General features: G+C 49.1%; 1 protein-coding gene across 1 annotated transcript in view; it reads left to right on the top strand.

Moving 5' to 3' along the window:
* Nucleotides 1-27,592, top strand: part of cdh15 (cadherin 15, type 1, M-cadherin (myotubule)) — a 98,237-nt gene that overhangs the window by 25,597 nt on the left and 45,048 nt on the right. The window contains exons 2-5 of the mRNA XM_063067533.1: nucleotides 2,185-2,352; nucleotides 2,897-3,049; nucleotides 3,128-3,272; nucleotides 26,580-26,737. Of these exons, the coding sequence (XP_062923603.1) occupies nucleotides 2,185-2,352; nucleotides 2,897-3,049; nucleotides 3,128-3,272; nucleotides 26,580-26,737 (624 nt within the window). The remainder of the gene's footprint in view (nucleotides 1-2,184; nucleotides 2,353-2,896; nucleotides 3,050-3,127; nucleotides 3,273-26,579; nucleotides 26,738-27,592) is intronic.

Here is a 27,592-nt window from a genome sequence, read left to right on the forward strand (position 1 = left end):
GGAACAATAGTGTGGACTATTAACTAAATGGGGAGAAGGTTCAAACATCAAATGTGCAGAGGGACTCGTGCAAGGCTCCCAGAAGGTTAATTTACAGGTTGGGTCTGTGGTAAAGAAAGCAAATGCAATGTTGGCATTTATTTCAAGGGGAATAGAATATAAAAACAAGGAGTCAATGCTGAGCCTTTATAAGACACTAATCTGGCCGCACTTGGAGTATTTTCAACAGTTTTGGGCCCCATATCTCAGAAAGGGTATGTTGTCATTGGAGAGAGTCCAGAGGAGGTTCACGAGGATGATTCTGGGAATGAAGGGGTTAACATATGAGGAGCATTTGGCAGCTTTGGGCCTGAACTCACTGGAATTAGGAAGAATGTTGGGGAGGGGCGTGCGAGGATCTCATTGAAACCTACTAAATGTCGAAAGGACTAGATAAGATGGATGTGGAGAGGATGTTTCCCATGGTGGGGGTATTCAGAATTAGAGGGCACAGCCTCAAAACTGAGGGCTGTTTATAACAGAGGTAAAGAGGATTTTTTTTATCCAGAGAGTAGTAAATCTGTGGAATGCTCTGCCACAGACTGTGGTTGAGGTCAAGTCTGTGCTTATATTTAAGGTGGAATTGATCATTTCCTGATCGATCAGGGCATCAAAGGATATGGTGAGAAGGCAGGTGTATGGGATTGAGTGAGATCTGGGATCAGCCATGATGGAATGGCGGAGCAGTCTCAATGGACTGAATGGCCTAATTCTGCTCCTATGTCTTATGGTTTTATGGTGTTATGGGAGGGAGAGGCTGATGTCACAGGCCATGTTGGGCAAATCCAGTCACTACGCTGAAAATGCACTTCACGCTCCTCATCAGCCAACTGACCTCCCCTCTGTGTAATCAGCACTGACCAATTATCAACAGCCTCCCCTATCTCATGTCAAAATCTGTGAATGGACTCAAGCAAATAAGCACAGCCCTACTGCACACTGCCACAATGGGCTGTTAGATTTCCTAATGGGGCCACTCAGTCACTGCCCACCACTGCAAATGCTGGTGTTGCACCTTGCATGAGTTCAAAAATGATGTTCGTTTCAAATCAGGATCTCTCGCGGAACCCTGGTTGAGAAACCCTGGAATTGAGGGACGTTGATTTATAACAGAGATGAGGAGGAGTTACCTTAGGCAGGCAGCAGTGAATCTGTGAAATTCATTTCCACATGGCTGTGGAGGCCGAGTCATTGAGTGTATTTAAAGCGGAGGTTGATAATATCTGGATTAGTCAGGATGTCAAAGGTTGCGGGGAGAAGGCTGGAGAATGAGCTGGAGAGGAAAATAACCCAGCAACAATGGAATGGAGGAACAGATTTAATGGGTTGAATAAACTAATTCTGCTCCAATGCCATATGGTTTAAGGTGCCTGAGGAACTCACGGGTCAGACAGCGTCTGTAGAGGGTCCGTTTGGTCCAAATGCCCTACTTAAAACTTTATATCCATATACTTGTCCAAATATGATATGAGTGTGGCCTCTTCACGACAGTGGAAGAGGCCATGGATGGACATATTGGAAAGGGAATGGGAAGTGGAATTAAAATGGGTGGCCACTGGGAGGGGATGGTGTAATGGGGAAGGGGTGTGAGGGAGAGGGTGCAACAGGGAGGAGGATGACTGGGGAGGGGATGATGTGATGGGGAAGGGGTTGCGAGGGGTATGAGGGGAGGGTGTGAGGGGTATGAGGGAAGGGTGTGATGGGTATGAGGGGAGTGTGTGAGGGTAGTGGGTGTGACCAGGTGGGGGATGACTGGGGAGGGGATGATGGGATGGGGAAGGGGTTACGAGGGGTATGAGGGGAGGGTGTGAGGGGTATGAGGGGAGGGTTGCGAGTGATATGAATGGAGGGTGTGAGCGTAGTGGATGCGACATGGAGGGGGATGACTGGGGAGGGGACGATGTGATGGGGAAGGGGTTATGAGGGGTATGAGGGAAGGGTGTGATGGGTAGTGGGTGTGACCAGGTGGGGGATAACTGGGGAGGGGATGATGGGATTGGGAAGGGGGTACGAGGGGTATGGGTGTGACAGGGAGGGGATGTGAGGGATGAGCTGGATCAGTGAGGGTGAGGGAAGGTGGTGAGGAAGTGGGGAAGTCAGTGTATGGGTTACGGGTCCCACTTCAAGTGTATGGTTCATCTATAGGGTGAGCTGGCAAGTGCCCCGGAGCCTGAAGTAGCTACGACACCCATCCTGTATCCTTGGAGGCAGAAGGTCGTAGGAGAGGGACTAGCAAGGGTTCGACGGGCCTGGGTCATCCCTCCCATCGCCGTCTCCGAGAACAGCAGGAAGATCCCATTCCAGCTGGTGCAGGTGCGCAAAATGGAATTAGGGTCCTGGGATCCCCGTCAATTCTGGGACAACCCCCCCCCCCCCGCAACCTGGTGCCTGTGGGATGCAGAATCCAATCCAGGGTCCACACTGGGTGCCTGGGTGATTCCAGACACCTTGACAGTGATCTCCAGGTATCAACCCAACATTGCTCCTTTGCCAGCAAGTGGGACGAGTGTAACCTGGTACCAGGGTCAGCGTGGAGGAGTTGGCCAAAGAGTCTGTCTATTACTAGGCAGTGGCTGGGACATTCCTGGCCCTCAGTTACAGCCTCTTGGACAGGCTGCTGTCTGCAAAGGCTTGAACCCCCACCCAGCAGGAGACTCGCACCTGGGCAGGGTCTGTGCCGAGGACGGAGTGGGGAGGGAGGGGTGCAGGGGGAGCAGCACCGTGTATGAAGACGGGCCTGGCCACACTGCTGTTGGTCATCGGGCAGTGTCTGATGTCACACAGCAGGGAAATGCTGGAGTTGTCAGAGAAACAAGGCATTATCAATGCTGAATGATTCTATTTGATTTGCCAACAGATTAAATCAGACAAGCTTTCCAGCAAAGTGATCTACAGTATTAAAGGGCCAGGGGTGGATGAGGAGCCCAGGGGAATCTTCACCATTGAGCCAGACACAGGACTGGTCCTTTTGACCACAGTGCTCGACCGGGAGGAGAAGAGCAGTTACAAGGTAGGGGATGTGAGCAGGTGACTGAGAGAGCAGTCTGTCTGCAGACTGGATGTAATAGCGCTCGTCTATTTCACACAGATCAAAGCTTATGCTGTGGGTGAGACGGGAGCCCCTCTGGAAGATCCCACTGATCTGGAGATCATTGTCATCGACCAGAATGATAACCGGCCCATCTTTGACCAGCAGTACTTTATTGGACATGTGCTCGAGGGATCCGCTCCAGGTCAGTAATGGGGAACTGGTGATCACATAATGAGCGAGTTAAACTGCCTTCATTGGACGGGAAGTTCAGAAAAAGGATTGGGACACAATGGTATAGCTGTGAGACCTTACGTGGAGTACAGTGTGCAGGTCTGGTTGCCACGCCATAGGGAGGATGTGACTAAACTAGAACAGGTGCTGAAAAGCCTCACGAGGATGTTACTGGGACCAGAGGGCTTGGGTTATAAGGAGAGGCTGGGAATGTTTTCCCTGGAGAGAAGGATTATAGAGGATTGTAAAATCATGAGGGGCGGAGATAAGGTGAGATAAAGTTCAGAGTAAATTTATTAACAGAGTACGTATATGTCACCGTATATAACTCTGAGATTCGTCTTCTTGTAGACATTCAAAATAAATACAGAGAAACAATAATAGTGAATAAATAAGCAATTAATATCAATAGGATGAGATGAAGTGTCCTTGAACGTGAGTCCATTGGTTGTGGGAACAGTTCAGTGATGGGGTGAGTGAAGTTATCCCCTTTGATTCTGGAGCCTGATGATTGAGGGCAGCAGTGAGAAGAGAGTGTGGTCTGCGTGATGGAGGGGCCTTGATGATGGATGCTGCTCTCCTGCATTCAGTGTAGGTGTATGCAGTGGTGGGGATGGATTTACCTGTGATGGACTGGGCCGTATCCATTACTCTTTGCAGAAGTAACCCGCTCAGCATGCTTGTATGTCAACTTGGCTCGATAGCTGACTCGGCTAACAGCCATGTGACTGAGCGATGAAAGGCTTCTATTCATAAGCAATATACGTCTAGGGTCAGTGTGATTTAGTGTTCAACCAAACAGGTACGTTGGGATGTTCTGATTAACGGAACCACGATTTGAGCACATGCTTTATAAATACTGCCCATACACAAATACTGGTTGGCAAGAAATAACAGACGGCACACTGCATAAAAATTATAAAGAAAATTATTTCTAATTTCATCTTTATCACACAGTTATTAAGAGAAAGAAAAGAAAAAAATTAGGAGGCCCCATTACAGTTAAACCAGTCTAAATGACCGGTGGAGCTCATCTCTTCCAGAAGCTGAGTATAACCATCACTCACAGCTCTGAATTCTCATCACCAAACACCAGTAGAGCTTCCCACCTTGGACTCCTTCATCTTGTGAAGCACTCCTTGCAATTGTGTCTTCCCGTTGGATCAGATCCTACAGGCATCTCTCCCGATCTTCTCAGCGTCTCCCACCAAAAGACTGTGAACCCCAAAAGTGTCCATCACAAATCTCTCTCTGCTCAGCTGTCTCTAGAACCTTATAGTTCCACCATTCTGAATGGCTGACACATTATTCCTAAGCTGAATAATTTACCTTTAGTCGAAACCAAAACATTCTCCCTGCAGGGGACACTGCTTTTACAGAAAACTTCGAAAGGAAATACCCCACAGCATAGCAGCAGAAATCTTAGCCAGGGCATTACACTACCCCGCCCCCCCCACCACCAAAAATAGACATGTCCTCATGACTTTGAAATTTATTAAACCATTATTAATAACACAGTATTCAAATTAATTTTGTGATTTCAGGACCCCCAGTCTATTCGTAAATGGCAGTAATATATCTCGCTCTTGAGATAGACACAGCACTCCCCAGTGTGTCACGTGCCAGCCTATCTGGGGGTTTCCTGATTCTCTGAGAGCTTATTATCTCACCTTCAGCTTCTTCAGCCTCAGGCACTCCTTGTGACTCATCCTGTTTACTTGGGGATGCCTCCCCCTGTCTGTTACTCCAGTGACCCAGGTCCTCCTGTCATCTGACTGAGCTCAGCTTCATCTAGTTTCCCCTCACTGTCTATCATCACATCTGCCTGCCAACTGGTAGTCTTCTCCTTTACATCTGGGAGATTCAGGAATCTCTTCATCAAGTCTTGGGGAGTTTGCATTAGGTAACACACGCCACATCCCAATTTCTTCTTCCTCTGAGTCTGTACGGTATTCAATGAAGTTACTTCGAACTCAACGGCTGTGAAGGCGGATGAAGGCTGCAACAAATCCATCAGCTCCCATCGTCATGGTTTCCATGCCATTGGAATCATTTGGTTGATTTGTGAAGTATCGTGTGCTTCTTGGAGTGCAACATCAAGTACACGTTAAACAAATACACACACAGGTATCTTCACTCTGTGGGCCACTTCTTCAGAACGAAGACCATCATCCTCGATCTCGAGGGATAGCCACCACCACAACGATGGTATTCCATGGTTGGGACCTTTTCGGGTCTTTCTGCTATTTGCCTTTCTGTTCTGCTTCTGTGCAGAGTTCTACTCGGTGTAGGTTCCCCGTCAGGCTCTGGGGTAGAAGGTGATTCTGATGGAAATTTTGACACGGCCATTCCCAGCCTCTGGCTTTACCCAGAAAACTGACAAATTTGGCAACTGGCTCTCCACTATGTAAGGTGCAGATACCCAGCAGTCGGCCAACTTCTACTTCCCTGGTACCCCAATTTCTTCTTGAAGTTCTGTCTCCATACTGAGAGGTCGAGAGAACCTAATCTTTTGATCATATCTCATCTTGTTTCCTTGATTTTCCTTGGTGACAGAGACCACAGCTAGCTCATAAGCCTTTTGCAGTTCTTTCCTCATGTCAGACACACTTGAGATACGTCTTCTGTGGCAAGTCATCACTCCTGGTTCCAAAACAGAGATCTAAAGGCAATCTCACTTTGAGCCTGAGCATCAAGTAGTATGGAAAGCAGTCCCATTCTGTGTACAATTGTAGTAGTGTACCAAATGCCTAATATATTGACTCCACTTGTTCTTTTTGCTGATATCCAGGGTTCCAGACATGTCTAACAATGTCCAATTGAAGCTTTCAGTCTGGGGATCACCCAGAGGGTGATAGGGCCTGGTCCTTGACTTCTCGACTCCAAGCATGCCCAGTAACTCATGTATGGTCCGACTCTCAAAATCCCTTCCCTGATTATGATGTATTCTTCTTGGGGGATGATAATGAACAAAATACTTCTCCGATAATACTTTGGCAACTGTGGATGGGGAAGGCTTGAGCATATCTGGTGTAGTGATCAATGATGACCATAGGAGACAAAAAGACATAGGAGTAGAATTAGGCCATTTGGCCTATCGAGTCTGTTTTGCCATTTAATCATGGTTGATCCTTTTTTCCGCTCTTCAGCCCCACTCCCCGGCCTTCTCCCCATAACCTTTGATGCTGTAGCCAATCAAAAAGCTATTTAATCTCCACCTTAAAAACACACAACGACCTGGCCTCCACAGCTGTCTGTGGTAATAGTTTCCATAAATTCACCACCCTCTGGCTAAAGAAATTTATCTGCATCTCTGTTTTAAACGGACACCCCTCAATCCTGAGGCTGTGTCCTCTTGACTCTCCCACCATGGGAAACATCCTTTCCACATCTACTCTATCTAGGCCTTTCAGCATTTGAAAGGTTTCAATGAGATCCCCTCTCATCCTTCTGAATTCCAGAGAGTACAGGCCCCAAGCCATCAAACTTTCCTCATATGATAACCCTTTCATTCACAAAACCATCCTTGTGAACCTCCTCTGAACCCTCTCCAATGCCAGCACATCTTTTCTTAGATAAGGAGCCCAAAACTGTTTACAATACTCAAGGTGAGGCCTTAACAGAGTCTTACAAAGCCTCAGCATCACATACAAGAGAGAATCTGCAGATTCTCGCAATCCAAGCAATGCACAGAAAATGCTGGAGGAACTCAGCAAGCCAGGCAGCATCTCTGGAAAAAAGTACAGTCGACATATAATTTCTTCAGAGAATTCCAGCAGGTTTGTCAGGCAAGATTCGTTAACACAAGAGGGCACATTTTTAAGTTACTTGGAAGTAGGTACAGAGGAGATGTCAGGGGCAAGTTTTTTACGCAGAGAGTGGTGAGTGCGTGGAATGGGCTGCCAGCAAAGGTAGTGGAGATGGATACGATAGGGTCTTTTAAGAGCTCCTGGATAGGTACATGGAGCTTCGAAAATTAGAGGGCTAAGGCTAACCCTAGGTAATTTCTAAAATAAGTACATGTTTGGCACAGCATCATGGGCCAAAGGGCCTGTATTGTGCTGCAGGGTTTTCTATGTTTCTACGTTTATAAGATTTTCCCTTAAGGAAACCATGCTGACTTTGTCCTATCTTGTCCTCTGTCACCCAATACTCCATAACCTCATCCTTCACAATTGACTGCAACATCTTCCCAACTGCTGAGGTCCGGCTAACTGGTCTATAATTTCCTTTTTGCTGCCTTAAAGAATTGAGTGACATTTTCAATTTTCCATGCCAGGGTCCAGTGATTCTTGAAAGACCATTACTACTGCTTCCACAATCTCTACCATGACCTCTTTCATAACCCTTGGGTGCATTTCATCTGGTCCAGGTGACTTAATCACATGTAGGTCTTTCAGCTTTTTGAGCACCTTCTCCCTTTTAATAGTAACTGCACCCACTTCTCTTCCCTCACACCCTTCAACTTCTGGCACACTGCTAGTGTCTTCCACAGTGAAGACTGATGCAAAATACTCATTTAGTTCATCTGCCCTCTCCTTGTCCCCCATTATTATTTACTGTGCCTCATTTTCAAGCGGTTCTATATCCACCCTCATCTCTCTTATATTTAATGTACTTGAAAAAGCTTTTTCTATCCACTTTGAAATTGTTTGCTAGCTTACTTTCTTATCTCATATTTTCCCTCCTTAAGTTTCTTTAAGTGCAGGTTCGATGTTGTCGTTTAAAGTTAAACTGGACAGGAAGGGAATGGAGGGTTATGGGCTGAGTGTAGGTCGGTGGGACTAGGTGAGAGTAAGAGTTCGGCACGGACTAGAAGGGCCAAGATGGCCTGTTTCCATGCTGTAATTGTTACATAGTTATATGGTTATAAGTTGCTTTCTGTGGATTTTCATAAGCTTCCCAATCCTCTGTCTTCCTGCTAATTTTTCCTTTGTTGTTTGCCCCCTCTTTCGTTTTTACATTAGCTCTGACTTTGCTTGTCAGCCACGGTTGTACTATTTTGCCATTTGATTATTTCTTTGTTTTTGCAATACATCTATCCTGCACCTTCCTCATTTTTCCTAGAAACTCACACCATTGTTGCTCTGCTGTCATCCCTGCCAGTATCTCCTTCCAGTTTACTTTGGCCAACACCTCACTCATACCACTGTAATTTTCTTTACTCCACTGAAATACTGCTACATCAGACTTTACTTTCTCCCTATCACATTTCAGGTTGAACTCAGCCATATTCTGATCACTGCCTCCTAAGGGTTCTTTTACTTTAAGCTCCCTAATCACCTCTGGTTCGTTACATAACATCCCCTGGTAACTCAATGACAAACTGTTCTAAAAAGCCATCTCATAGGCATTCAACAAATTCACTCTCTTGAGATCCATTACCAAACCAAATTTCCCAATCTACCTTCATGTTCGTAGTATTGCCTTTTGACATGCCTTTTCTATTTCCTGTTGTAATCTATAGACCACATCCCAGCTACTGTTGGGGGGCCTGTATATAACTGCCATCAGGGTCCACTTACACTTGCAGACTCTTAACTCAATCCACAATGATTCAACATCTTCTGATCCTATGTCATATCTTACTACTGATTTGATGCCAATTCTTTACCAACAGAGCCACACCACCCTCTCTGCCTACCTTCCTATCCCTCCAATACAACGTGTAACCTTGGACATTCAGCTTCCAACTACAACCATCCTTCAGCCATGATTTAGTGATGGCCACAGCACCATACCCGACAATCTGCAACAAGATCATCCACTTTATTTCTCATACTCTGTGCATTGAGTATAAAATGCACTTTTACTGTACTCACTACCCTTTTTGATTTTGTATCCCTGATGCACTGATACTCACCCTGCTGGCTGCAATTATCTGCCTGCCCTTCCTAACAGTCTGACTGCATGCTGTCTTTGCTTTCTTACCACCTGTCCTTTCCTGCGTCCCTTCACTCTGGTTCCCACACCACCCCCCACCCCGCCAAATTAATTTAAACCCTTCCCAACAGCTCCAACAAACCTGCCCACGAGAATATTGGTCCCCCTTGGGTTCAGGTGCAACCCATCACTTTTGAACAGGTCATGCCTCCCCCAGAAGAGATCCCAATGAAGCCCTGCCCCTGCACTGGCTTCTCAGCCACGCATTTATCTGCCAAATCATCCAGTTTCTACCCTCACTGGCTCATGGCACACGTCGCAATCCAGAAATTACTACCCGGGAGGTCCTGCTTCTCTACCTTGCTCTCTAAATTCTCTCTTCAGGATCTCTTTGCTTTCCCTTCCTATCTCATACTGCACCACGGACCTATGCTCAGTGCCAGTAACCTGGTCTCCGTGGTCTTCCTCTGGGAGGTCATCCCCCCCCACAACAGTACCCAAAACGGTAAACTTATTACTCAGGGGAATAACTATAGGAGTGCTCTTCACATTTCCATTTCTCCTGACAGCTACCCAGCTACTCGCCTCCTGCATCTCTGGGGTGACTACTTCCCTGTAACTCTGATCGATGATCTCCTCACTCTTCCATACAAGCCAAAGCTCATCCAACTGCTGCTCCAGATCCCTAACACGGTCTTCAAGGAGCTGCAGCCGGATGCACTTCACACAGATGTGGTTCCCCAGAAGACTCTGGGTCTCCCAGGACTCCAGCATCCGGCATGAAGAGCACACAATGGCCAGTTACTACACTAGGTCCAGTAAGAGAGAGAAAAGGGAACTTTTATAGAAGCTTACTCCAAGCCAACGCCTCTCTCGAGCCAAAGCCTGACACTCCTGCTCCCAAGAATGGCCAACCCACTTGTCCCTTCTGTGCCTTTAAACCAGCATCTCCGACCTCGTTGCTGTGGCCTTCTCCTGCTGCTGATTGGGCCGTCGGAATGAGCCTGAGCCTGAATTTCTAAGGTAGGACATGTTCCCACAAAGTTGTGCCGAACATGTCCCTGCCTTAGAAATTACTAGGCTTACGCATAGCCCTCTATTTTTCTAAGCTCCATGTACCTATCCAAAAATCTCTTAAAAGACCCTATTGTATCCACCTCCACCACTGTGGCTGGCAGCCCATTCCACGCACTCACCACTCTCTGCGTAAAAAACTTACCCCTGACGTCTCCTCTGTACTTACTCCCCAGCACCTTAAACCTGTGTTCTCTTGTGGCAGCCATTTCAGCCCTGGGAAAAAGTCTCTGACTATCCACATGATCAATGCCTCTCATCATCTTATACACCTCTATCAGATCACCTCTCATCCTCCGTCACTCCAAGGAGAAAAGGCCGAGTTTACTCAACCTGTTTTCATAAGGCATGCTCCCCAATCCAGGCAACATCCTTGTAGATCTCCTCTGCACCCTTTCTATAGTTTCCACATCCTTCCTGTAGTGAGGCGACCAGAACTGAGCACAGTACTCCAAGTGGGGTCTGATCAGGGTCCTATATAGCTGCAACATTACCTCTCGGCTCTTAAATTCAATTCCACGATTGATGAAAGCCAATACACTGTGTGCCTTCTTAACCACGGATTTAACCTGCGCAACAGCTTTGAGTATCCTATAGACTCGGACCCCAAGATCCCTCTAATCCTCCACACTGCCAAGAGTCTTACCATTAATACCATATTCTGCCATCATATTTGACCTACCAAAATGAACCTTTTCACACTTATCTGGGTTGAACTCTGCCACTTCTCAGCCCAGTTTTACATCTTATCAATGTCCCGCTGTAACCTCTGACAGCCCTCCACACTATCCACAACACCCCCAACCTTTGTGTCATCAGCAAATTTACTAACCCAGGACTGTCCTGACGAAGGGTCCCGGCCTGAAATGTCAACTGTACCTCTTCCTATAGATGCTGCCTGGCCTGCTGCGCCCACCAGCATTTTTTGTGTGTGTTGCTTGAATTTCCAGCATCTGTAGATTTCCTCGTGTCTTCCTTCGTCAATGTGTTTAGTCACATCCTCAAAAAATTCAATCAGGCTCATAAGGCACGACCTGCCCTTGACAAAGCCATTCTGAGTATTCCTAATCATATTATGCCTCTCCAAATGTTCATAAATCCTGCCTCTCAGGATCCTCTCCATCAACTTACCAACCACTGAAGTAAGACTCAGTTGCTGTGGCCCGCTCCTGCTGCTGATTGGGCGTCGGAATGAGCCTGAACACCCGTGAAACCCTCCTTTTAAACCAGCATCTCTGACCTGAAGGAAACCTCGTTGCCGTGGTTTGCTTCTGCCACTGACTGAGCCGTTGGATAATCATCAGTACTAAGGCCCCAGATTTCTAGGCTACTAAGTGACGTCAACATAAATGTGTCAAATACCGGTTATAAAAGGATTTGTGAAGCAGGGTTACCTGAGAACTTGTGTCAAGTATGGCTCTAGCATAAATACCCTCGATCTGTAGGGATACACTGGAGCTTGGCCCGACTAAGCCATCAAGAATAAGGTTTTGCACTTTAGTGTTTTCCTTTATCCATTGATAAGGACATGTTCTCTCCAAGATGCCAGGCCATTCCCTTACTGGGTCTCTCTGAAGTTTCTCGACTTCCTTTTCTGTTTTAGCAAAGTGGGCTACTTTCCAAAGATCTTCTTGTCCTTTCTTGCTCCTGGTTGAAATGTCCATCCTCACTACAGTCATAACAGAAAATTCCTGTTGCTTCCCTTGTCAAGAGACCCCTGTCAGTAGCAGCCCTCTGCTTAGTATATCCTACCGGTAGGTCTGGTTTCATATCAGACCTGTCACACTGGCTGTCACTGGCTATCTGAGATATCTCGGCTTTGCAGGTTTCTCACTACATCCTGCAAAACCTCCACTTGTGTGGCTTCAGCGTCATTTCACCAACAGAGGCTACAACTGAGGACTTTGCCCTGCTGACGGAGACCTCTTTCTCCGCCATTGTATTTTCCTCCTGTCTTACTTCTCTGATTAGCTCAACAAATGAGGGAGGGGTTTGCATCTTATGAGACATTCGAATGCTTAAAGGCAATCACGTTGTGTGACTGTACGCCCTTCACAACTTGCCCCATCGTTTAGCAATTTATCTCAGCCAAGCAATGCAGCCATCTCTCCGGCCTGAGAATGCAGGCAGAAGGTTTCCCCCCTTTCTCCTGGGATGTGTGCCTGAAGCTCATCGTAAAATCCACTGGGCTATCTGCCATGCCAGAAACTCGGACATGACCAACACATTTTCTTCCACCTCAGCAGCCGGACCTTTTAGACTCTCAACCAATCGCTGTCTTCTTGTATTATCTGAGAACTCCTGCTCATCCAGAAACAGATTTGTCTGTTCCACTCAAGTCTCATATTCTTCCTCTCTGTTGGGGGTGGGCTTGACTCCAGAGAACATTCTCAGCCTACGATAACCTTGGCTCTCCGCCAGTCCACTTTGGCATTCATCTGCTGAAACCAGCTCAGGATTTCCATCACCCACTGAAGGACCCTTTGGACCTTTTACATCAGCCAACTCCTTCCTCTCTCTTTGCAGATACGAGAACAACTTTAGAGTCTTCACCCTCAACTACATACAATTCTTCTTCTCTAAAAATATAGACTGCCCATGGCCTCGCCTTTCCAGGTGCCCTAATCATACCAGGCAGTGCAACTTCAGTCACGTCACTGCTAGTCTGGACTGACACGACATCCTTACCTGCCAATTGATCAAAATGTTGTTCAACCAGCATAACTTTCCCCATACCTTTACAGAATTTAACACTCTAATTAGCAGTTCATCAGGGCTTTGGAAATCCACCCCACTCAGAACACAAGCATTATTTGTGAATAATCTCTTTGAATCGTGCCAAACCTTAATCCCTGCGGCGTCCATAATAAGGTACCTCAGTCATTTTCCCCGACACTAGTTTAAACACACAAACCACTTAATCAATCCTAAAACAGCTTCAAACAGCATCTGAAATCTCTGGACAAAGCCCCCACGAAGTGTAACCCTCTCGCCAGGCTGGATAGCTGGCTCGGCTGTCAGCCATGTGACTCAGCAGTGGGAAGGCTTCTTTTCATAAGCAATACACAACTGGGGTCGGTATGATTTGGGGTTCAACCAAACAAGACTGTTGGGATGTTTTGATTAACGGAACCACGATTTGAGGGAATGCTGTGTACATACAGATTGTACACCACATAAAATTAAAAATAAAGTACATTTACTAAAGTTAGCTTTATCAAATAGTTATTAAGAGAAAGAAAAGAAAAACATAAAAGGCCTCATTACAGTTAAACCAGTCTAAATGTGCACATGACCATTGGAGCTCATCTCTTCCAAAGGCTGGGTATAACAGCTCTGAATTCTCATCACCGATCACTGGTAAAGCTTCCCATCTTGGACACCTTCATTTTGTGACACTCTCCTTGCAATTGCATCTTCCTGTCAGATCAAATCCTACAGGCTGCCTGTCACACATTTCTCTCCATCCAGCTCTCTCTGGAGCCTTATCCCAATTCCACCGTCCTGAGTGGCTGACACCACATTCCTGTGTTGAACTACATGCCTCCTTATCTTTAGCCAAAACCAAAACATTCTACCAGCAGGGCAGATTGCCTTTACAGAAAACAACTAAAGGAAGTACCCCACAGCATAGTAGTAGAAATCTCAATCAGGACACTGCGTAGGCTTTTTCATCTTTGGGCTTTGGTATTTCCATACCAGCTCATGATGTAGCCAGTCAGTATACTCTTCGACACACATCTATTGAAGTTTGTCAAAGTTTTAGACTCCTTTTCTCAGAGTAGAGGAGTCTTAAACTAGAGGGTGCATGTTTAATGTGAGAGGGTATAAGGGACTTAAATGGGGATTGTGAAGCAGGTTTATCCCGCAGAGGGTGGTTGGTCAATGGGATGAGCTACAGTGAAGGTGGTAGATATATGTACAGTTACACATTCAGGCACGTATATGGAGAGGAAAGGGTTAAAGGAAAATTGACCAAATACAGGCAAGTGGGACTGGGTCAGGAAGGCACTTTGGTGGCCATGGGTGAACAGTGCTAACTGGCCTGTTTCCGTGCTGTCTAACTCTGGGTCTCTGTTCTGATTGAAGTTAGTAAGTGGTTCAAAGAATGAGAGACTGCCTGTGTCCCCGTGGTGTAGACCGATGACCAGTACTGAGGAGGTGCAGAGTATTCTGTCTGGGGGGAGGGAGGACACCGAGCCAGAAGACAGTCATAACAGAACATGAGATCCCAGCATCCACTTTCCTGGGCAGTGAGTTAGCAAATGGCCTCTGTCAGAATCTCCGGTTTGGCCAGTGGATAGAGCCAGAGTTAGGGGTCTGGAGAAGGGGCTTCGTGTTTTGAGGAGTTTTATACTCGTCAAGTCAGAAGGATGCCGAAGCCATTAGTGTGTGAAAACAGGAGCAAAAATGGCAGCGGGGTAGTGGGATTCACCGAGACTCGTTAACAGCAATCTATGCTGGGTAACTCACCGAGTCTCGTTAACAGCAATCTATGCTGGGTAACTCACCGAGTCTCGGTAACTGCAATCTATGCTGGGTAACTCACCGAGTCTCGGTAACTGCAATCTATGCTGGGTAACTCACCGAGTCTCGGTAACTGCAATCTATGCTGGGTAACTCACCGAGTCTCGGTAACTGCAATCTATGCTGGGTAACTCACCGAGTCTCGGTAACAGCAATCTATGCTGGGTAACTCACCGAGTCTCGGTAACAGCAATCTATGCTGGGTAACTCACCGAGTCTCGTTAACAGCAATCTATGCTGGGTAACTCACCGAGTCTCGTTAACAGCAATCTATGCTGGGTAACTCACCGAGTCTCGGTAACAGCAATCTATGCTGGGTAACTCACCGAGTCTCGTTAACTGCAATCTATGCTGGGTAACTCACCGAGTCTCGTTAACTGCAATCTATGCTGGGTATCTCACCGAGTCTCGTTAACTGCAATCTATGCTGGGTAACTCACCGAGTCTCGTTAACTGCAATCTATGCTGGGTAACTCACCAAGTCTCGTTAACTGCAATCTATGCTGGGTATCTCACCGAGTCTCGTTAACTGCAATCTATGCTGGGTAACTCACCGAGTCTCGGTAACAGCAATCTATGCTGGGTAACTCAGCGAGTCTCGTTAACAGCAATCTATGCTGGGTAACTCAGCGAGTCTCGTTAACAGCAATCTATGCTGGGTAACTCACCGAGTCTCGTTAACAGCAATCTATGCTGGGTAACTCACCGAGTCTCGGTAACTGCAATCTATGCTGGGTAACTCACCGAGTCTCGTTAACTGCAATCTATGCTGGGTAACTCACCGAGTCTCGTTAACTGCAATCTATGCTGGGTAACTCACCGAGTCTCGTTAACTGCAATCTATGCTGGGTAACTCACCGAGTCTCGGTAACAGCAATCTATGCTGGGTAACTCACCGAGTCTCGGTAACAGCAATCTATGCTGGGTAACTCAGCGAGTCTCGTTAACTGCAATCTATGCTGGGTATCTCACCGAATCTCGTTAACTGCAATCTATGCTGGGTAACTCACCGAGTCTCGTTAACTGCAATCTATGCTGGGTAACTCACCGAGTCTCGTTAACTGCAATCTATGCTGGGTAACTCACCGAGTCTCGTTAACTGCAATCTATGCTGGGTATCTCACCAAATCTCGTTAACTGCAATCTATGCTGGGTAACTCACCGAGTCTCGTTAACTGCAATCTATGCTGGGTAACTCACCGAGTCTCGTTAACTGCAATCTATGCTGGGTAACTCACCGAGTCTCGGTAACAGCAATCTATGCTGGGTAACTCACCGAGTCTCGTTAACTGAAATCTATGCTGGGTATCTCACCGAGTCTCAGTAACAGCAATCTATGCTGGGTAACTCACCGAGTCTCGTTAACTGCAATCTATGCTGGGTAACTCACCGAGTCTCCGTAACAGCAATCTATGCTGGGTAACTCACCGAGTCTCGGTAACAGCAATCTATGCTGGGTAACTCACCGAGTCTCGTTAACAGCAATCTATGCTGGGTATCTCAGCGAGTCTCGGTAACAGCAATCTATGCTGGGTAACTCAGCGAGTCTCGTTAACAGCAATCTATGCTGGGTAACTCACCGAGTCTCGTTAACTGCAATCTATGCTGGGTAACTCAGCGAGTCTCGTTAACAGCAATCTATGCTGGGTAACTCACCGAGTCTCGTTAACTGCAATCTATGCTGGGTAACTCACTGAGTCTCGTTAACTGCAATCTATGCTGGGTAACTCACCGAGTCTCGTTAACAGCAATCTATGCTGGGTAACTCACCGAGTCTCGTTAACTGAAATCTATGCTGGGTATCTCACCGAGTCTCGGTAACAGCAATCTATGCTGGGTAACTCACCGAGTCTTGTTAACTGCAATCTATGCTGGGTAACTCACCGAGTCTCGGTAACCATGGTATATGGTGGGTAACTCACTGAGTCTCGGTAACCATGGTATATGCTGGGTAACTCACCGAGTCTCGTTAACTGCAATCTATGCTGGGTAACTCACCGAGTCTCGGTAACAGCAATCTATGCTGGGTAACTCACCGAGTCTTGTTAACCATGGTATATGGTGGGCAACTCGTGGTGCAGGAGTGGTGAACCCAGCCTGTCAAGAAGTAAAAACGAGCATTCAAAAACCTGTGCCCAAAAAAGAGGGCCTTTCACGCTTCAGAGGCCCAATTGATTGAGCATGTGAACCATCAGCCCCGTACACACCCACAATCAATCCAATACGTTCAGTTCAGGGCACAAGGTGTTTGGAAAAGATAGAAGTGAGAAATGAGTCTATTCAGCAATTGCATTTTCTATTTGTCCTTAGAGATCAAATAGAAAATCCAATAGCTTACAGTCAAAAACAGGGAGGGAGGAATGTTGAAGAGAAGGTAGGGATGAGGAACGGGGAAGGGGAGATGTTGAGGAACATGAAGAGAAAGCGGGATATTGAGGTCAGGAATGGAGCAACATTAAGGAGTATGAAGGCAGGGATGTTAAGATGGGGAGATAGGGATAATGTTTGTGGAGAAAGATGTTGAGGAGGGAGGAATGAGGAACAGTGAGAGAGATGTTGAGGGGGAGAGAGGGATGAGTGTTGAGAAGAGAGATGTTGAAGGGAAGGTAGGGATGTGGAATGGTGAGGGACTAATATCGATGGAGAAGTAAGGAATAGGGAGAGATATTAAGGGGGAGAGACAGGAGGGATGGTGAAGAATGTCGAGGGAAAGAGGAACATTGAGAATGGAGGAAGGGATGTGGAGTATTGAGGGAGGGTTGTTGAGGAACACTGATGCAGCAATGTTGAGGAGCTGGAGCTGAGAAGGAAGGAGGGCGGGATAGATACACAGCATGAGGGGGCTATGTTGAGGTGTGGAGGTGTGCTGAGGGAGAGGGAGGGAGGGATTTCAAGGCATGAAGGTATGCTGAGAGAGAGTTGAAGTATGGAGGTATGCTAAAGAAGAGGGAGGGATGTTGCAGAGCGATGGAGGGGTGTTTGAGGGTGTATTGAAGAAGATTGAGGAGGATGCACAGAGGGAAGTTGCCCTGCAGGGATGATCTGAAAGAGCAGATGCCCAGCAGCCATGGTGAGGTGTCATAGCACTGATCATCAGAGCATGAATTTTACGTCAATGATGGATACCCAGAGCTTGCAAACTCTTCCCTTTCCCACTTCCTCACTGGTGGGTGTTCGGGGGCTGGAAGCAGAGGGGAGGAAGGAGCGGAGGGTGGAGGGAGGAGAGGGGAGGAGGGAGAAGAGGGGAGGAGGGAGCAGAGGGTGGAGGGAGCAGAGGGTGGAGGAAGCAGAGGGTGGAGGGAACAGCGTGGAGGGAGCAGAGGGGAGGAGGGAGCAGATGGGAGGTGGGAGCAGAGGGTGGAGGGAGCAGAGGGTGGAGGGAGTAGAGGGTGGAGGGAGTAGAGGGGTGGAGGGAGCAGAGCATGGAGGGAGCAGAGGGATGGAGGGAGTAGAGAGGAGGAGGGAGCAGAGGGTGGAGGGAGCAGAGGGTGGAGGGAGCAGAGGGTGGAGGGAGCAGATGGGAGGTGGGAGCAGAGGGTGGAGGGAGCAGAGGGTGGAGGGAGCAGATGGGAGGTGGGAGCAGAGGGTGGAGGGAGCAGAGGGTGGAGGGAGTAGAGGGGTGGAGGGAGCAGAGCATGGAGGGAGCAGAGGGATGGAGGGAGTAGAGAGGAGGAGGGAGCAGAGGGTGGAGGGAGCAGAGGGTGGAGGGAGCAGAGAGGTGGAGGGAGTAGAGGGGAGGAGGGAGCAGAGGGTGGAAGGAGTAGAGAGGAGGAGGGAGCAGAGGGAGGAAGGAGCAGAGGGTGGAGGGAGGAGAGGGGAGGAGGGAGAAGAGGGGAGGAGGGAGCAGAGGGTGGAGGGAGCAGATGGTGGAGGGAGCAGAGGGTGGAGGGAACAGCGTGGAGGGAGCAGAGGAGGGAGCAGAGGGGAGGTGGGAGCGGAGGGTGGAGGGAGCAGAGGGTGGAGGGAGTAGAGGGGAGGAGGAAGTAGAGGGGAGGAGGGAGCAGAGGGTGGAGGGAGTAGAGGGTGGAGGGAGTAGAGGGGTGGAGGGAGCAGAGCATGGAGGGAGCAGAGGGGTGGAGGAAGTAGAGAGGAGGAGGGAGCAGAGGGCGGAGGGAGCAGAGGGAGGAGGGAGCAGAGGGGTGGAGGGAGTAGAGGGGAGGAGGGAGCAGAGGGGTGGAGTAGAGAGGAGGAGGGAGCAGAGGGAGGAAGGAGCAGAGGGTGGAGGGAGGAGAGGGGAGGAGGGAGAAGAGGGGAAGAGGGAGCAGAGGGTGGAGGGAGCAGAGGGTGGAGGGAGCAGAGTGGAGGGAGCAGAGGGGAGGAGGAAGTAGAGGGGAGGAGGGAGCAGAGGGGAGGTGGGAGCAGAGGGTGGAGGGAGTAGAGGGGAGGAGGGTGGAGGGAACAGAGCGTGGAGGGAGCAGAGGGGTGGAGTGAGCAGAGGGGTGGAGGGAGTAGAGGGGAGGAGGGAGCAGAGGGAAGGTGGGAGCAGAGGGTGGAGGGAGCAGAGGGGAGGAGGGAGCAAAGGGGTGGAGGGAGCAGAGCGTGGAGGGAGCAGAGGGGTGGAGGGAGTAGAGAGGAGGAGGGAGCAGAGGGTGGAGGGAGCAGAGGGGAGGAGGGAGCAGAGGGTGGAGGGAGCAGAAGGTGGAGGGAGCAGAGCGTGGAGGGAGCAGAGGGGTGGAGGGAGTAGAGGGGTGGAGGGAGTAGAGGGGAGGAGGGAGCAGAAGGTGGAGGGAGCAGAGGGGAGGAGAGAGCAGAGGGTGGAGGGAGAAGAGGGTAGAGGGAGTAGAGGGGAGGAGGGAGTAGAGGGGAGGAGGGAGCAGAGGGTGGAGGGAGCAGAGGGTGGAGGGAACAGAGGGTGGATGGGAGTAGAGAGGAGGAGGGAGCAGACGGTGGAGGGAGCAGAGGGTGGAGGGAACAGAGGGTGGAGGGAGCAGAGGGTGGAGGGAGTAGAGGGGAGGAGGGAACAGAGTGGAGGGAGTAGAGGGGAGGAACAGAGAGTGGAGGGAGTAGAGGGGAGGAGGGAGCAGAGGGGTGGAGGGAGCAGAGCATGGAGGGAGCAGAGGGGTGGAGGGAGTAGAGAGGAGGAGGGAGCAGAGGGTGGAGGGAGCAGAGGGGTGGAGGAAGCAGAGGGGAGGAGAGGGAGGAGGGAGCAGAGGGGAGGTGGGAGCAGAGGGTGGAGGGAGCAGAGGGGAGGAGGGAGCAGAGGGTGGAGGGAGTAGAAAGGTCGAGGGAGTAGAGGGGAGGCGGGAGCAGAGGGGAAGAGGGAGTAGAGTGGAGGAGGGAGCAGAGGGGAGGTGGGAGCAGAGGGTGGAGGGAGCAGAGGGGAGGAGGGAGCAGAGGGGTGGAGGGAGCAGTGCGTGGAGGGAGCAGAGGGGTGGAGGGAGTAGAGAGGAGGAGGGAGCAGAGCGTGGAGGGAGCAGAGGGTGGAGGGAGCAGAGGGGAGGAGGGAGTAGAAGGGAGGAGGGAGCAGAGGGAGGAGGGAGCAGAGGGTGGAGGGAGCAGAGCATGGAGGGAGCAGAGTGCTGGAGGGAGTAGAGGGGTGGAGGGAGTAGAGGGAGGAGGGAGCAGAGGGTGGAGGGAGCAGAGGGTAGGAGGGAGCAGAGGGTGGAGGGAGCAGAGGCCGGAGGGAGCAGAGGGTGGAGGGAGTAGACGGGAGGAGGGAGCAGAGGGTGGAGGGAGCAGAGGGGAGGAGGGAGCAGAGGGTGGAGGGAGCAGAAGGTGGAGGGAGCAGAGGGGAGGAGGGAGCAGAGGGGAGGAGGGAGCAGAGGGTGGAGGGAGCAGAGGGGAGGAGGGAGCAGAGGGTGGAGGGAGCAGAGGGGAGGAGGGAGCAGAGGGTGGAGGGAGCAGAGGGGAGGAGGGAGCAGAGGGTGGAGGGAGCAGAGGGGAGGAGGGAGCAGAGGGTGGAGGGAGCAGAGGGGAGGAGGGAGCAGAGGGGAGGAGGGAGCAGAGGGTGGAGGGAGCAGAGGGGAGGAGGGAGCAGAGGGTGGAGGGAGCAGAGGGTGGAGGGAGTAGAGGGGAGGAGGGAGCAGATGGTGGAGGGAGTAGAGGGGAGGAGGGAGTAGAGGGGAGGAGGGAGCAGAGGGTGGAGGGAGCGCAATAGTTGGTGCAGTAAGGGGTTGGAGCAGCTGATGATAAGGAGCAGAGGGGAGGACAGAATATCCTTGTTGGCAGGTTGGCTAGAGTTGTTTGGGTGAGTTTAAACTAATTTGGCAGTGGGTTGGGAGCTGGAGTGATCGTGCTGAAGATAAGGCAGATGGTTTACAAACAAAGGCGAGGTGTAGTAACACTCCTAGCAAGGAGAAGCTGTTGATGGGGCAAAAGTGCATTCAACAGGAAGAGTTGCAACGTAAAAGGCGGACAAAATCTGAAAGGGTTAATACATTACTGAAGGGGTTATATTTGAATGACCGCAGTATACAGAACAAGACAGGTGAATTTGTATCACAGTTGCAGATTGGCAGTATGATGTTGTAGGCATCACTGAATCATGGCTGAAAGAAGATTATAGCTAGAGGGTTAATATTGAAGGCCAGACATTGTATCGATGGACGACTGTACCTAGGTCAGCCCCTGTGTGTAGTGGGTGTGAACGACTGTACCTAGGTCTGCCCCCTGTGTGTAGTGGCTATGAATGACTGTACCCAGGTCAGCCCCCCGTGTGTAGTGGCTATGAATGACGGTACCCAGGTCAGCCCCTGTGTGTAGTGGGTATGAACGACTGTACCCATAACAGCTCCCTGTGTGTAGTGGGTGTGAACGACTGTACCTAGGTCAGCCCCCCCGTGTGTAGTGGCTGTGAACGACTGTACCTAGGTCAGCCCCCCCGTGTGTAGTGGGTGTGAATGACTGTACCTAGGTCAGCCCCCTGTGTGTAGTGGGTGTGAATGACTGTACCTAGGTCAGCCCCTGTGTGTAGTGGGTGTGAACGACTGTACCTAGGTCAGCCCCCCCGTGTGTAGTGGCTGTGAACGACTGTACCTAGGTCAGCCCCCCCGTGTGTAGTGGGTGTGAATGACTGTACCTAGGTCAGCCCCCTGTGTGTAGTGGGTGTGAATGACTGTACCTAGGTCAGCCCCTGTGTGTAGTGGGTGTGAATGACTGAACCTAGGTCAGCCACCTGTGTGTAGTGGGTGTGAATGACTGTACCTAGGTCAGCCACCTGTGTGTAGTGGGTGTGAATGACTGTACCTAGGTCAGCCCCTGTGTGTAGTGGGTGTGAATGACTGTACCTAGGTCAGCCACCTGTGTGTAGTGGGTGTGAATGACTGTACCTAGGTCAGCCCCTGTGTGTAGTGGGTGTGAATGACTGTACCTAGGTCAGCCCCTGTGTGTAGTGGGTGTGAACAACTGTACCTAGGTCAGCCCCTGTGTGTAGTGGGTGTGAATGACTGTACCTAGGTCAGCCACCTGTGTGTAGTGGGTGTGAATGACTGTACCTAGGTCAGCCCCTGTGTGTAGTGGGTGTGAACGACTGTACCTAGGTCAGCCCCTGTGTGTAGTGGGTGTGAACGACTGTACCTAGGTCAGCCCCTGTGTGTAGTGGGTGTGAATGACTGTACCTAGGTCAGCCCCTGTGTGTAGTGGGTGTGAATGACTGTACCTAGGTCAGCCACCTGTGTGTAGTGGGTGTGAATGACTGTACCTAGGTCAGCCCCTGTGTGTAGTGGGTGTGAATGACTGTACCTAGGTCAGCCACCTGTGTGTAGTGGGTGTGAATGACTGTACCTAGGTCAGCCCCTGTGTGTAGTGGGTGTGAATGACTGTACCTAGGTCAGCCCCTGTGTAGTGGGTGTGAATGACTGTACCTAGGTCAGCCCCTGTGTGTAGTGGGTGTGAATGACTGTACCTAGGTCAGCCCCTGTGTGTAGTGGGTGTGAACAACTGTGCTCTGACCAGCAACTATTCAGGAAACCAGAAGCTTGAGAGGATGTAATTTCACTCAAGTTCACTGACCAAGTATAAAAAGCAACAGCTCACAGCAGTGTTTTTGGGGGCTGTGACCAGTGTCCAGTCGTCGTCTGGGATTGATTAGCAAGAGCAAATTAAAGGAACGGGGGGGGGGGGGGGCAAGTGGAACAGGCAAAGTAGAGTGGAGATTTTGAGGTTTTAGCTCTTGGAGGCTTCTGCTGGAAGAGGCCAGTCAGGGAAGGCAAAAAAATAAAACTGTAGATGGAAGTGGAGGGCACTTCCTTCCATTTGATCAGTAGAACACTAGAGATGCCAGGCAGGATAGTGGAATGTCCCTCTTGCGGGATGTGGGAAGGCAGGGAGACCTCTCATGTCCTTGCTGACCACTACTGCGAAGCACATCCAGCCGCAGCTTCTAACAATTGGCATTAAGGAGTTAGAGCTGGGACTGGATGAACTCTGGATCATTCGGGAGGTTGAAGCAGTGATGGGAGATATGGAGAGGTAGTAACACCCGAGGTGCAGGACACAGGACAGTGGGTGACAGTCAGTAAGGGGAAAGGGGTGAAGGAGCCAGTACAGAGTACCCCTGTGGCCATCCCCCTCAATAACAGGTTACGTTGGATTTTGTTGGGGGTGGGGTGGTGGAAATTACCTAGCAGTGGAAAGTCACAGTATTCAGGTCTCTGGTATCGTGATTCAAAAGGGAAGCGGGAGAAGAGGCAGGCTACAGTGATAGGGGAACGGAAAGGAGGCTCTGTGGGTGAGAATGAGATTCCCGGATGGTACGTTGCCTCCCAATTGCCAGGGTCTGGGACATCTTGGATTGAATCCTTGTAAGTACCAATGGCATGGGTGGGACGAGTGACGAGGGTCCGCACAGGGAGCTCAGGGAGTTCGGTGCTAAGTTAAAGGGCAGGACCTCCAGGGTTGTGATCTCAGGATTGCTACCCATGCCACGTGTTAAGGAGGCCAGAAGGAGGAAGATAATACTGTTTAATACAGCAATCTTTAAATCATCCTGAGCAACAGGAGAGGTACCAGAGGATTGGAGGTTACCAAATGTTGTTCTGCTGTTTTAAAAATGTTCTTAAACAGAAAGCAGGAAATTATTGGCTGGTATGTCTGACATCAGTAATGGAAAAGTTATTGGAAGGTATTCTAATGAAGCAGATATATAAGTATTTGGATAGATATGGACTGATTAAGGATAATCAGCATGGCTTTGTGCATGATAGGTCATGTCTAAAATCTTATACAGTTTTTTGAGGAAGTTACTGGGAAAGTGGATGGAGACAAGGCGGTAGATGTTTCCACATGGACTTTAGCAAGGCATTTGACAAGGTCCCATATGGGAGGTTGGTTATCAATGTTCAGTCGCTTGGTGTTCAGGATGAGGTAGTAAATTGGATTAGACATTGGCTTTGTGGGAGAAGCCAGAGAGTGGTAGTAGATGGTTGTCTCTGACTGGAGGACTGTGACTAGTGGAGTGCCGCAGGGATCAGTGCTGGGTCTGTTGTTGTTTGTCATCTATATCAACGATCTGGATGATAATGTAGTTAACTGGATCAGCAACTTTGTGGGTGACACCAAGATTCAGATGTACTGGACAGTGAGGAAAGCTATCACGTCTTGCAGAGAGATGTGTATCAACTGGAAAAATGGCTGGTGAAATTTAATGCAGACAAGAGCGAGGTTTTGCACTTTGGGAGGATCAGCCAGGGTAGGTTTTACACAGTGAACTGTAGGGCACTGAGGTGTGCGGTAGAACAAAGGGATCTGGGAATACAGGTACATAATTCGTTGAAGGTGGTGTCATAGGTAGGTAGGGTTGTAAAGAAAGTTTTTGACACATTGGCCTTCATAATTCAATGTATTAAATACAGGAAATGGGATCTTATATTGATGAGGCCTAATTTGGAGTATTGTGGGTAGTTTTGGTCAACTACTAACAGGAAAGATGAAAGAAGGTTGAAAGAGTGCAGTGAAAATTTACTAGGATGTAGCCAGTTCTGGAGGATCTGAGTTGTAAGGAAAGGTTGAATGGGTTAGGTCTGTATTCCTCAGAATGTAGAAGTTTGAGAGGAGATTTGATAGAGGAATACAAAATTCGGAGGGGTATAGATGGGGTAAGTGCCAGCAAGCTTTTTCCATTGAGAGTGGGTGGGACTGCAACCAGAGGTCATGGGTTAAGGGTGAAAGGTGTAAAGTTTAAGGGGAACTTGGGAAACTTCTTCACTTGTGAGGGTGCGGAATGAGTTGCCAGCAAGTGGTGCATGTGAGCTCGATTTCAACTTTTAAGAGAAGTTGGATAAGCACATGGATTGTAGGGGTATGGAGAGTTATGGTCCTGGTGCAGGTCAATGGGAGTAGGCCATTTAAATGGTTTTGGCATGAACTAGATGGGCTGAAGGGCCTGTTCTGTGCTGAACTGCTCAATGACTGTACCCAGTTCTGTGCAACACCATGTAAACAACTGTATCTAAGTCAGCTGACCACTGTGTGAAACCATAACATATAGGCGCAGAATTACGTCATTTGGCCGATTGGATCTGCTCCGCCATTTCATCAAGGCTGATCCATTCCCCCTCGGTCCCAATCTCCTGCCTTCTCCCTGTATCCTACTATAGCCTGACCGATCAAAAATCTATTATCCTCTGCCTTAAGTATACGGAAAGACTTTGCCTTCACATCTGTCTGTGGCAATGAATTCCACAAATTCACCACTCTCTGGCTAAAAATGTTCCTCCTTATCTCCATTCTACAAGGACACCCCTCTATTCTAGGGCTGACTCCTCTGGTATTAGACTCTCCCACCATAGGAAACATGCTCTTCACATCCACTTTATTGAGCCTTCTCAACATTCGATAGATTTCGATTAGGTCACCCCTCATTCTTCTAAATTCCAGTGTATACAGGTCCAGAGCCATTAAACGCTCTTCACATGACAAGCCAGTCAATCCTGGAATAATGGAATTTTCACTCCAGTCAGAAAATCGTCTACCCTTTTATTTCTTCTACCAAAGTGCATTATCATTCACTTCCCAACACTTCCCATCTGCCATTTCTTTGCCCATTCTCTTAATCTATCTCAGTCCTTCTGTAGCTGTTCTAGCTCCTCAAAACTACCTGCTCCTCCAACTATCTTTGTATCATCCATGAACTTCGCAACAAAGCCATCAATTCTGTCGATCCAAGTCATTGACATGTAACGTAAAAACACAGACGGCTGTGGAACAACACTAATCACTGGCAGCTATCCAGAACAGGATCCTTTTATTCCCACTGGCTGCCTCCTGCCATTCAGCAACTGCCCTATCTGTCCTAGTATCTTTCCTGTAGCACCATGGGCTCTGAACTTGTGAAGCTACCTCACGTGTAGCACCTTGTCAAAGGCCTTCTGAAAATCCAAGTACACAACATCAACTGATTCTCCTTTGTCTATCCTGCTTGCTACTTACTCAAAGAATTCCAACAGGTTTGTCCGGCAAGATTTTTCCTTGAGGAAACCATGCTGACTGCAGCCTACTTTATCCTGTGCCTCCAAGTGCCCTGAGACCTCACCCTTAATAATCAACCCCAATATCTTCCCAACCACTGAGGTCAGACTAACTGGCCTATAGTTTCCTTTCTGCTGCCTCTCTCCCTTCTTGAAGAGTGGAGTGACATTTGTAATTTTCCAATCTTCCAGAACCATTCCAGAATCTAGTGATTCTTGAAAGATCATTACTAATGCCTCCACAATCTCTTCAGCCACCTCTTTCAGAACTCTGGGGTGTACATGATCTGGTCCAGGTGTGGTGGGTGTGAACAACTGTGCCCAGGAATGGGGCACTGTGCTCGGGTAGGACGGGCTGTCTGCTAACAGGAATGTTTGGGATGTTGCAGGCACACTGGTGATGCGAGTCTCTGCATCGGATGCTGACGACCCTCAGACTGACAACGCTGCTCTGGGTTACTCTATCGTGGGTGATGGGAAAGGAATTTTCCGCATTGATCCAGTGACTGGGGAGATCCGCACGGTTGGAATAGGATTGGATCGGGAGGTGAGGAATCTCAGAACATAGAAATCTACAGCACATTATAGGCCCTAAGGCTTACAATGTTGTGCCGACTGTGTAACCTATTCTAAAAACTGCCAAGAATTTCCCTACTGCATAGCCCTCTATTTTTCTAAGCTCCAAGTACCTATCTAAGAGGTTCTTAAAAGACCCTATTGTATCCACCTCTACCACCGTCGCTGGCAGTGCATTCCACACACCCACCACAGGGGTGTGGGAAATTTACCCCTGACATCACCTCGGTACCTATTTCCAAGCACCTTAAAACTTTACCCCTTGTATTAGCCTTTTCAGCCCTGGGAAAAAGCCTCTGACTATCCACACAATCAATGCCTCTCATCATCTTATACACCTCTATCAGGTCACCTCTCATCCTCCGTCGCTCTACGAAGAAAAGGCCAAGTTCACTCAACCTATTCTCATAAGGCATGCTCCCCAATCCAGGCAACATCCTTGTAATTCTCTTCTGCACTCTCTCTATAGTATCCACATCCTTCCTGTAGTGAGGTGACCAGAACTGAACACAATACTCCAAGTGGGGTCTGACCAAGGTCTTAAGTAGCTGTAACATTACCTCACGGCTCTTGAACTCAATTCCACGGGTGATGAATGCCAACACACCATACGCTGCCTTAACAACACTGTCAAGCTGTGCAGCAGCTTTGAGTGTCCAATGGACACAGACCCCAATATCTCACTGATCCTCCACACTGCCAAGAGTCTTACCATTAATATTATATTCTGTCTTCAAATTTGACCTACCAAAATGAACCACTTCACACTTATCTGGGTTGAACTCCATCTGCCACTTCTCAGCCCAGTTTTGCATCCTATCGATGT

The sequence above is a fragment of the Mobula hypostoma genome, chromosome 14 (genome assembly GCF_963921235.1).
Source record: "Mobula hypostoma chromosome 14, sMobHyp1.1, whole genome shotgun sequence".
NCBI lineage: Eukaryota > Metazoa > Chordata > Chondrichthyes > Myliobatiformes > Myliobatidae > Mobula > Mobula hypostoma.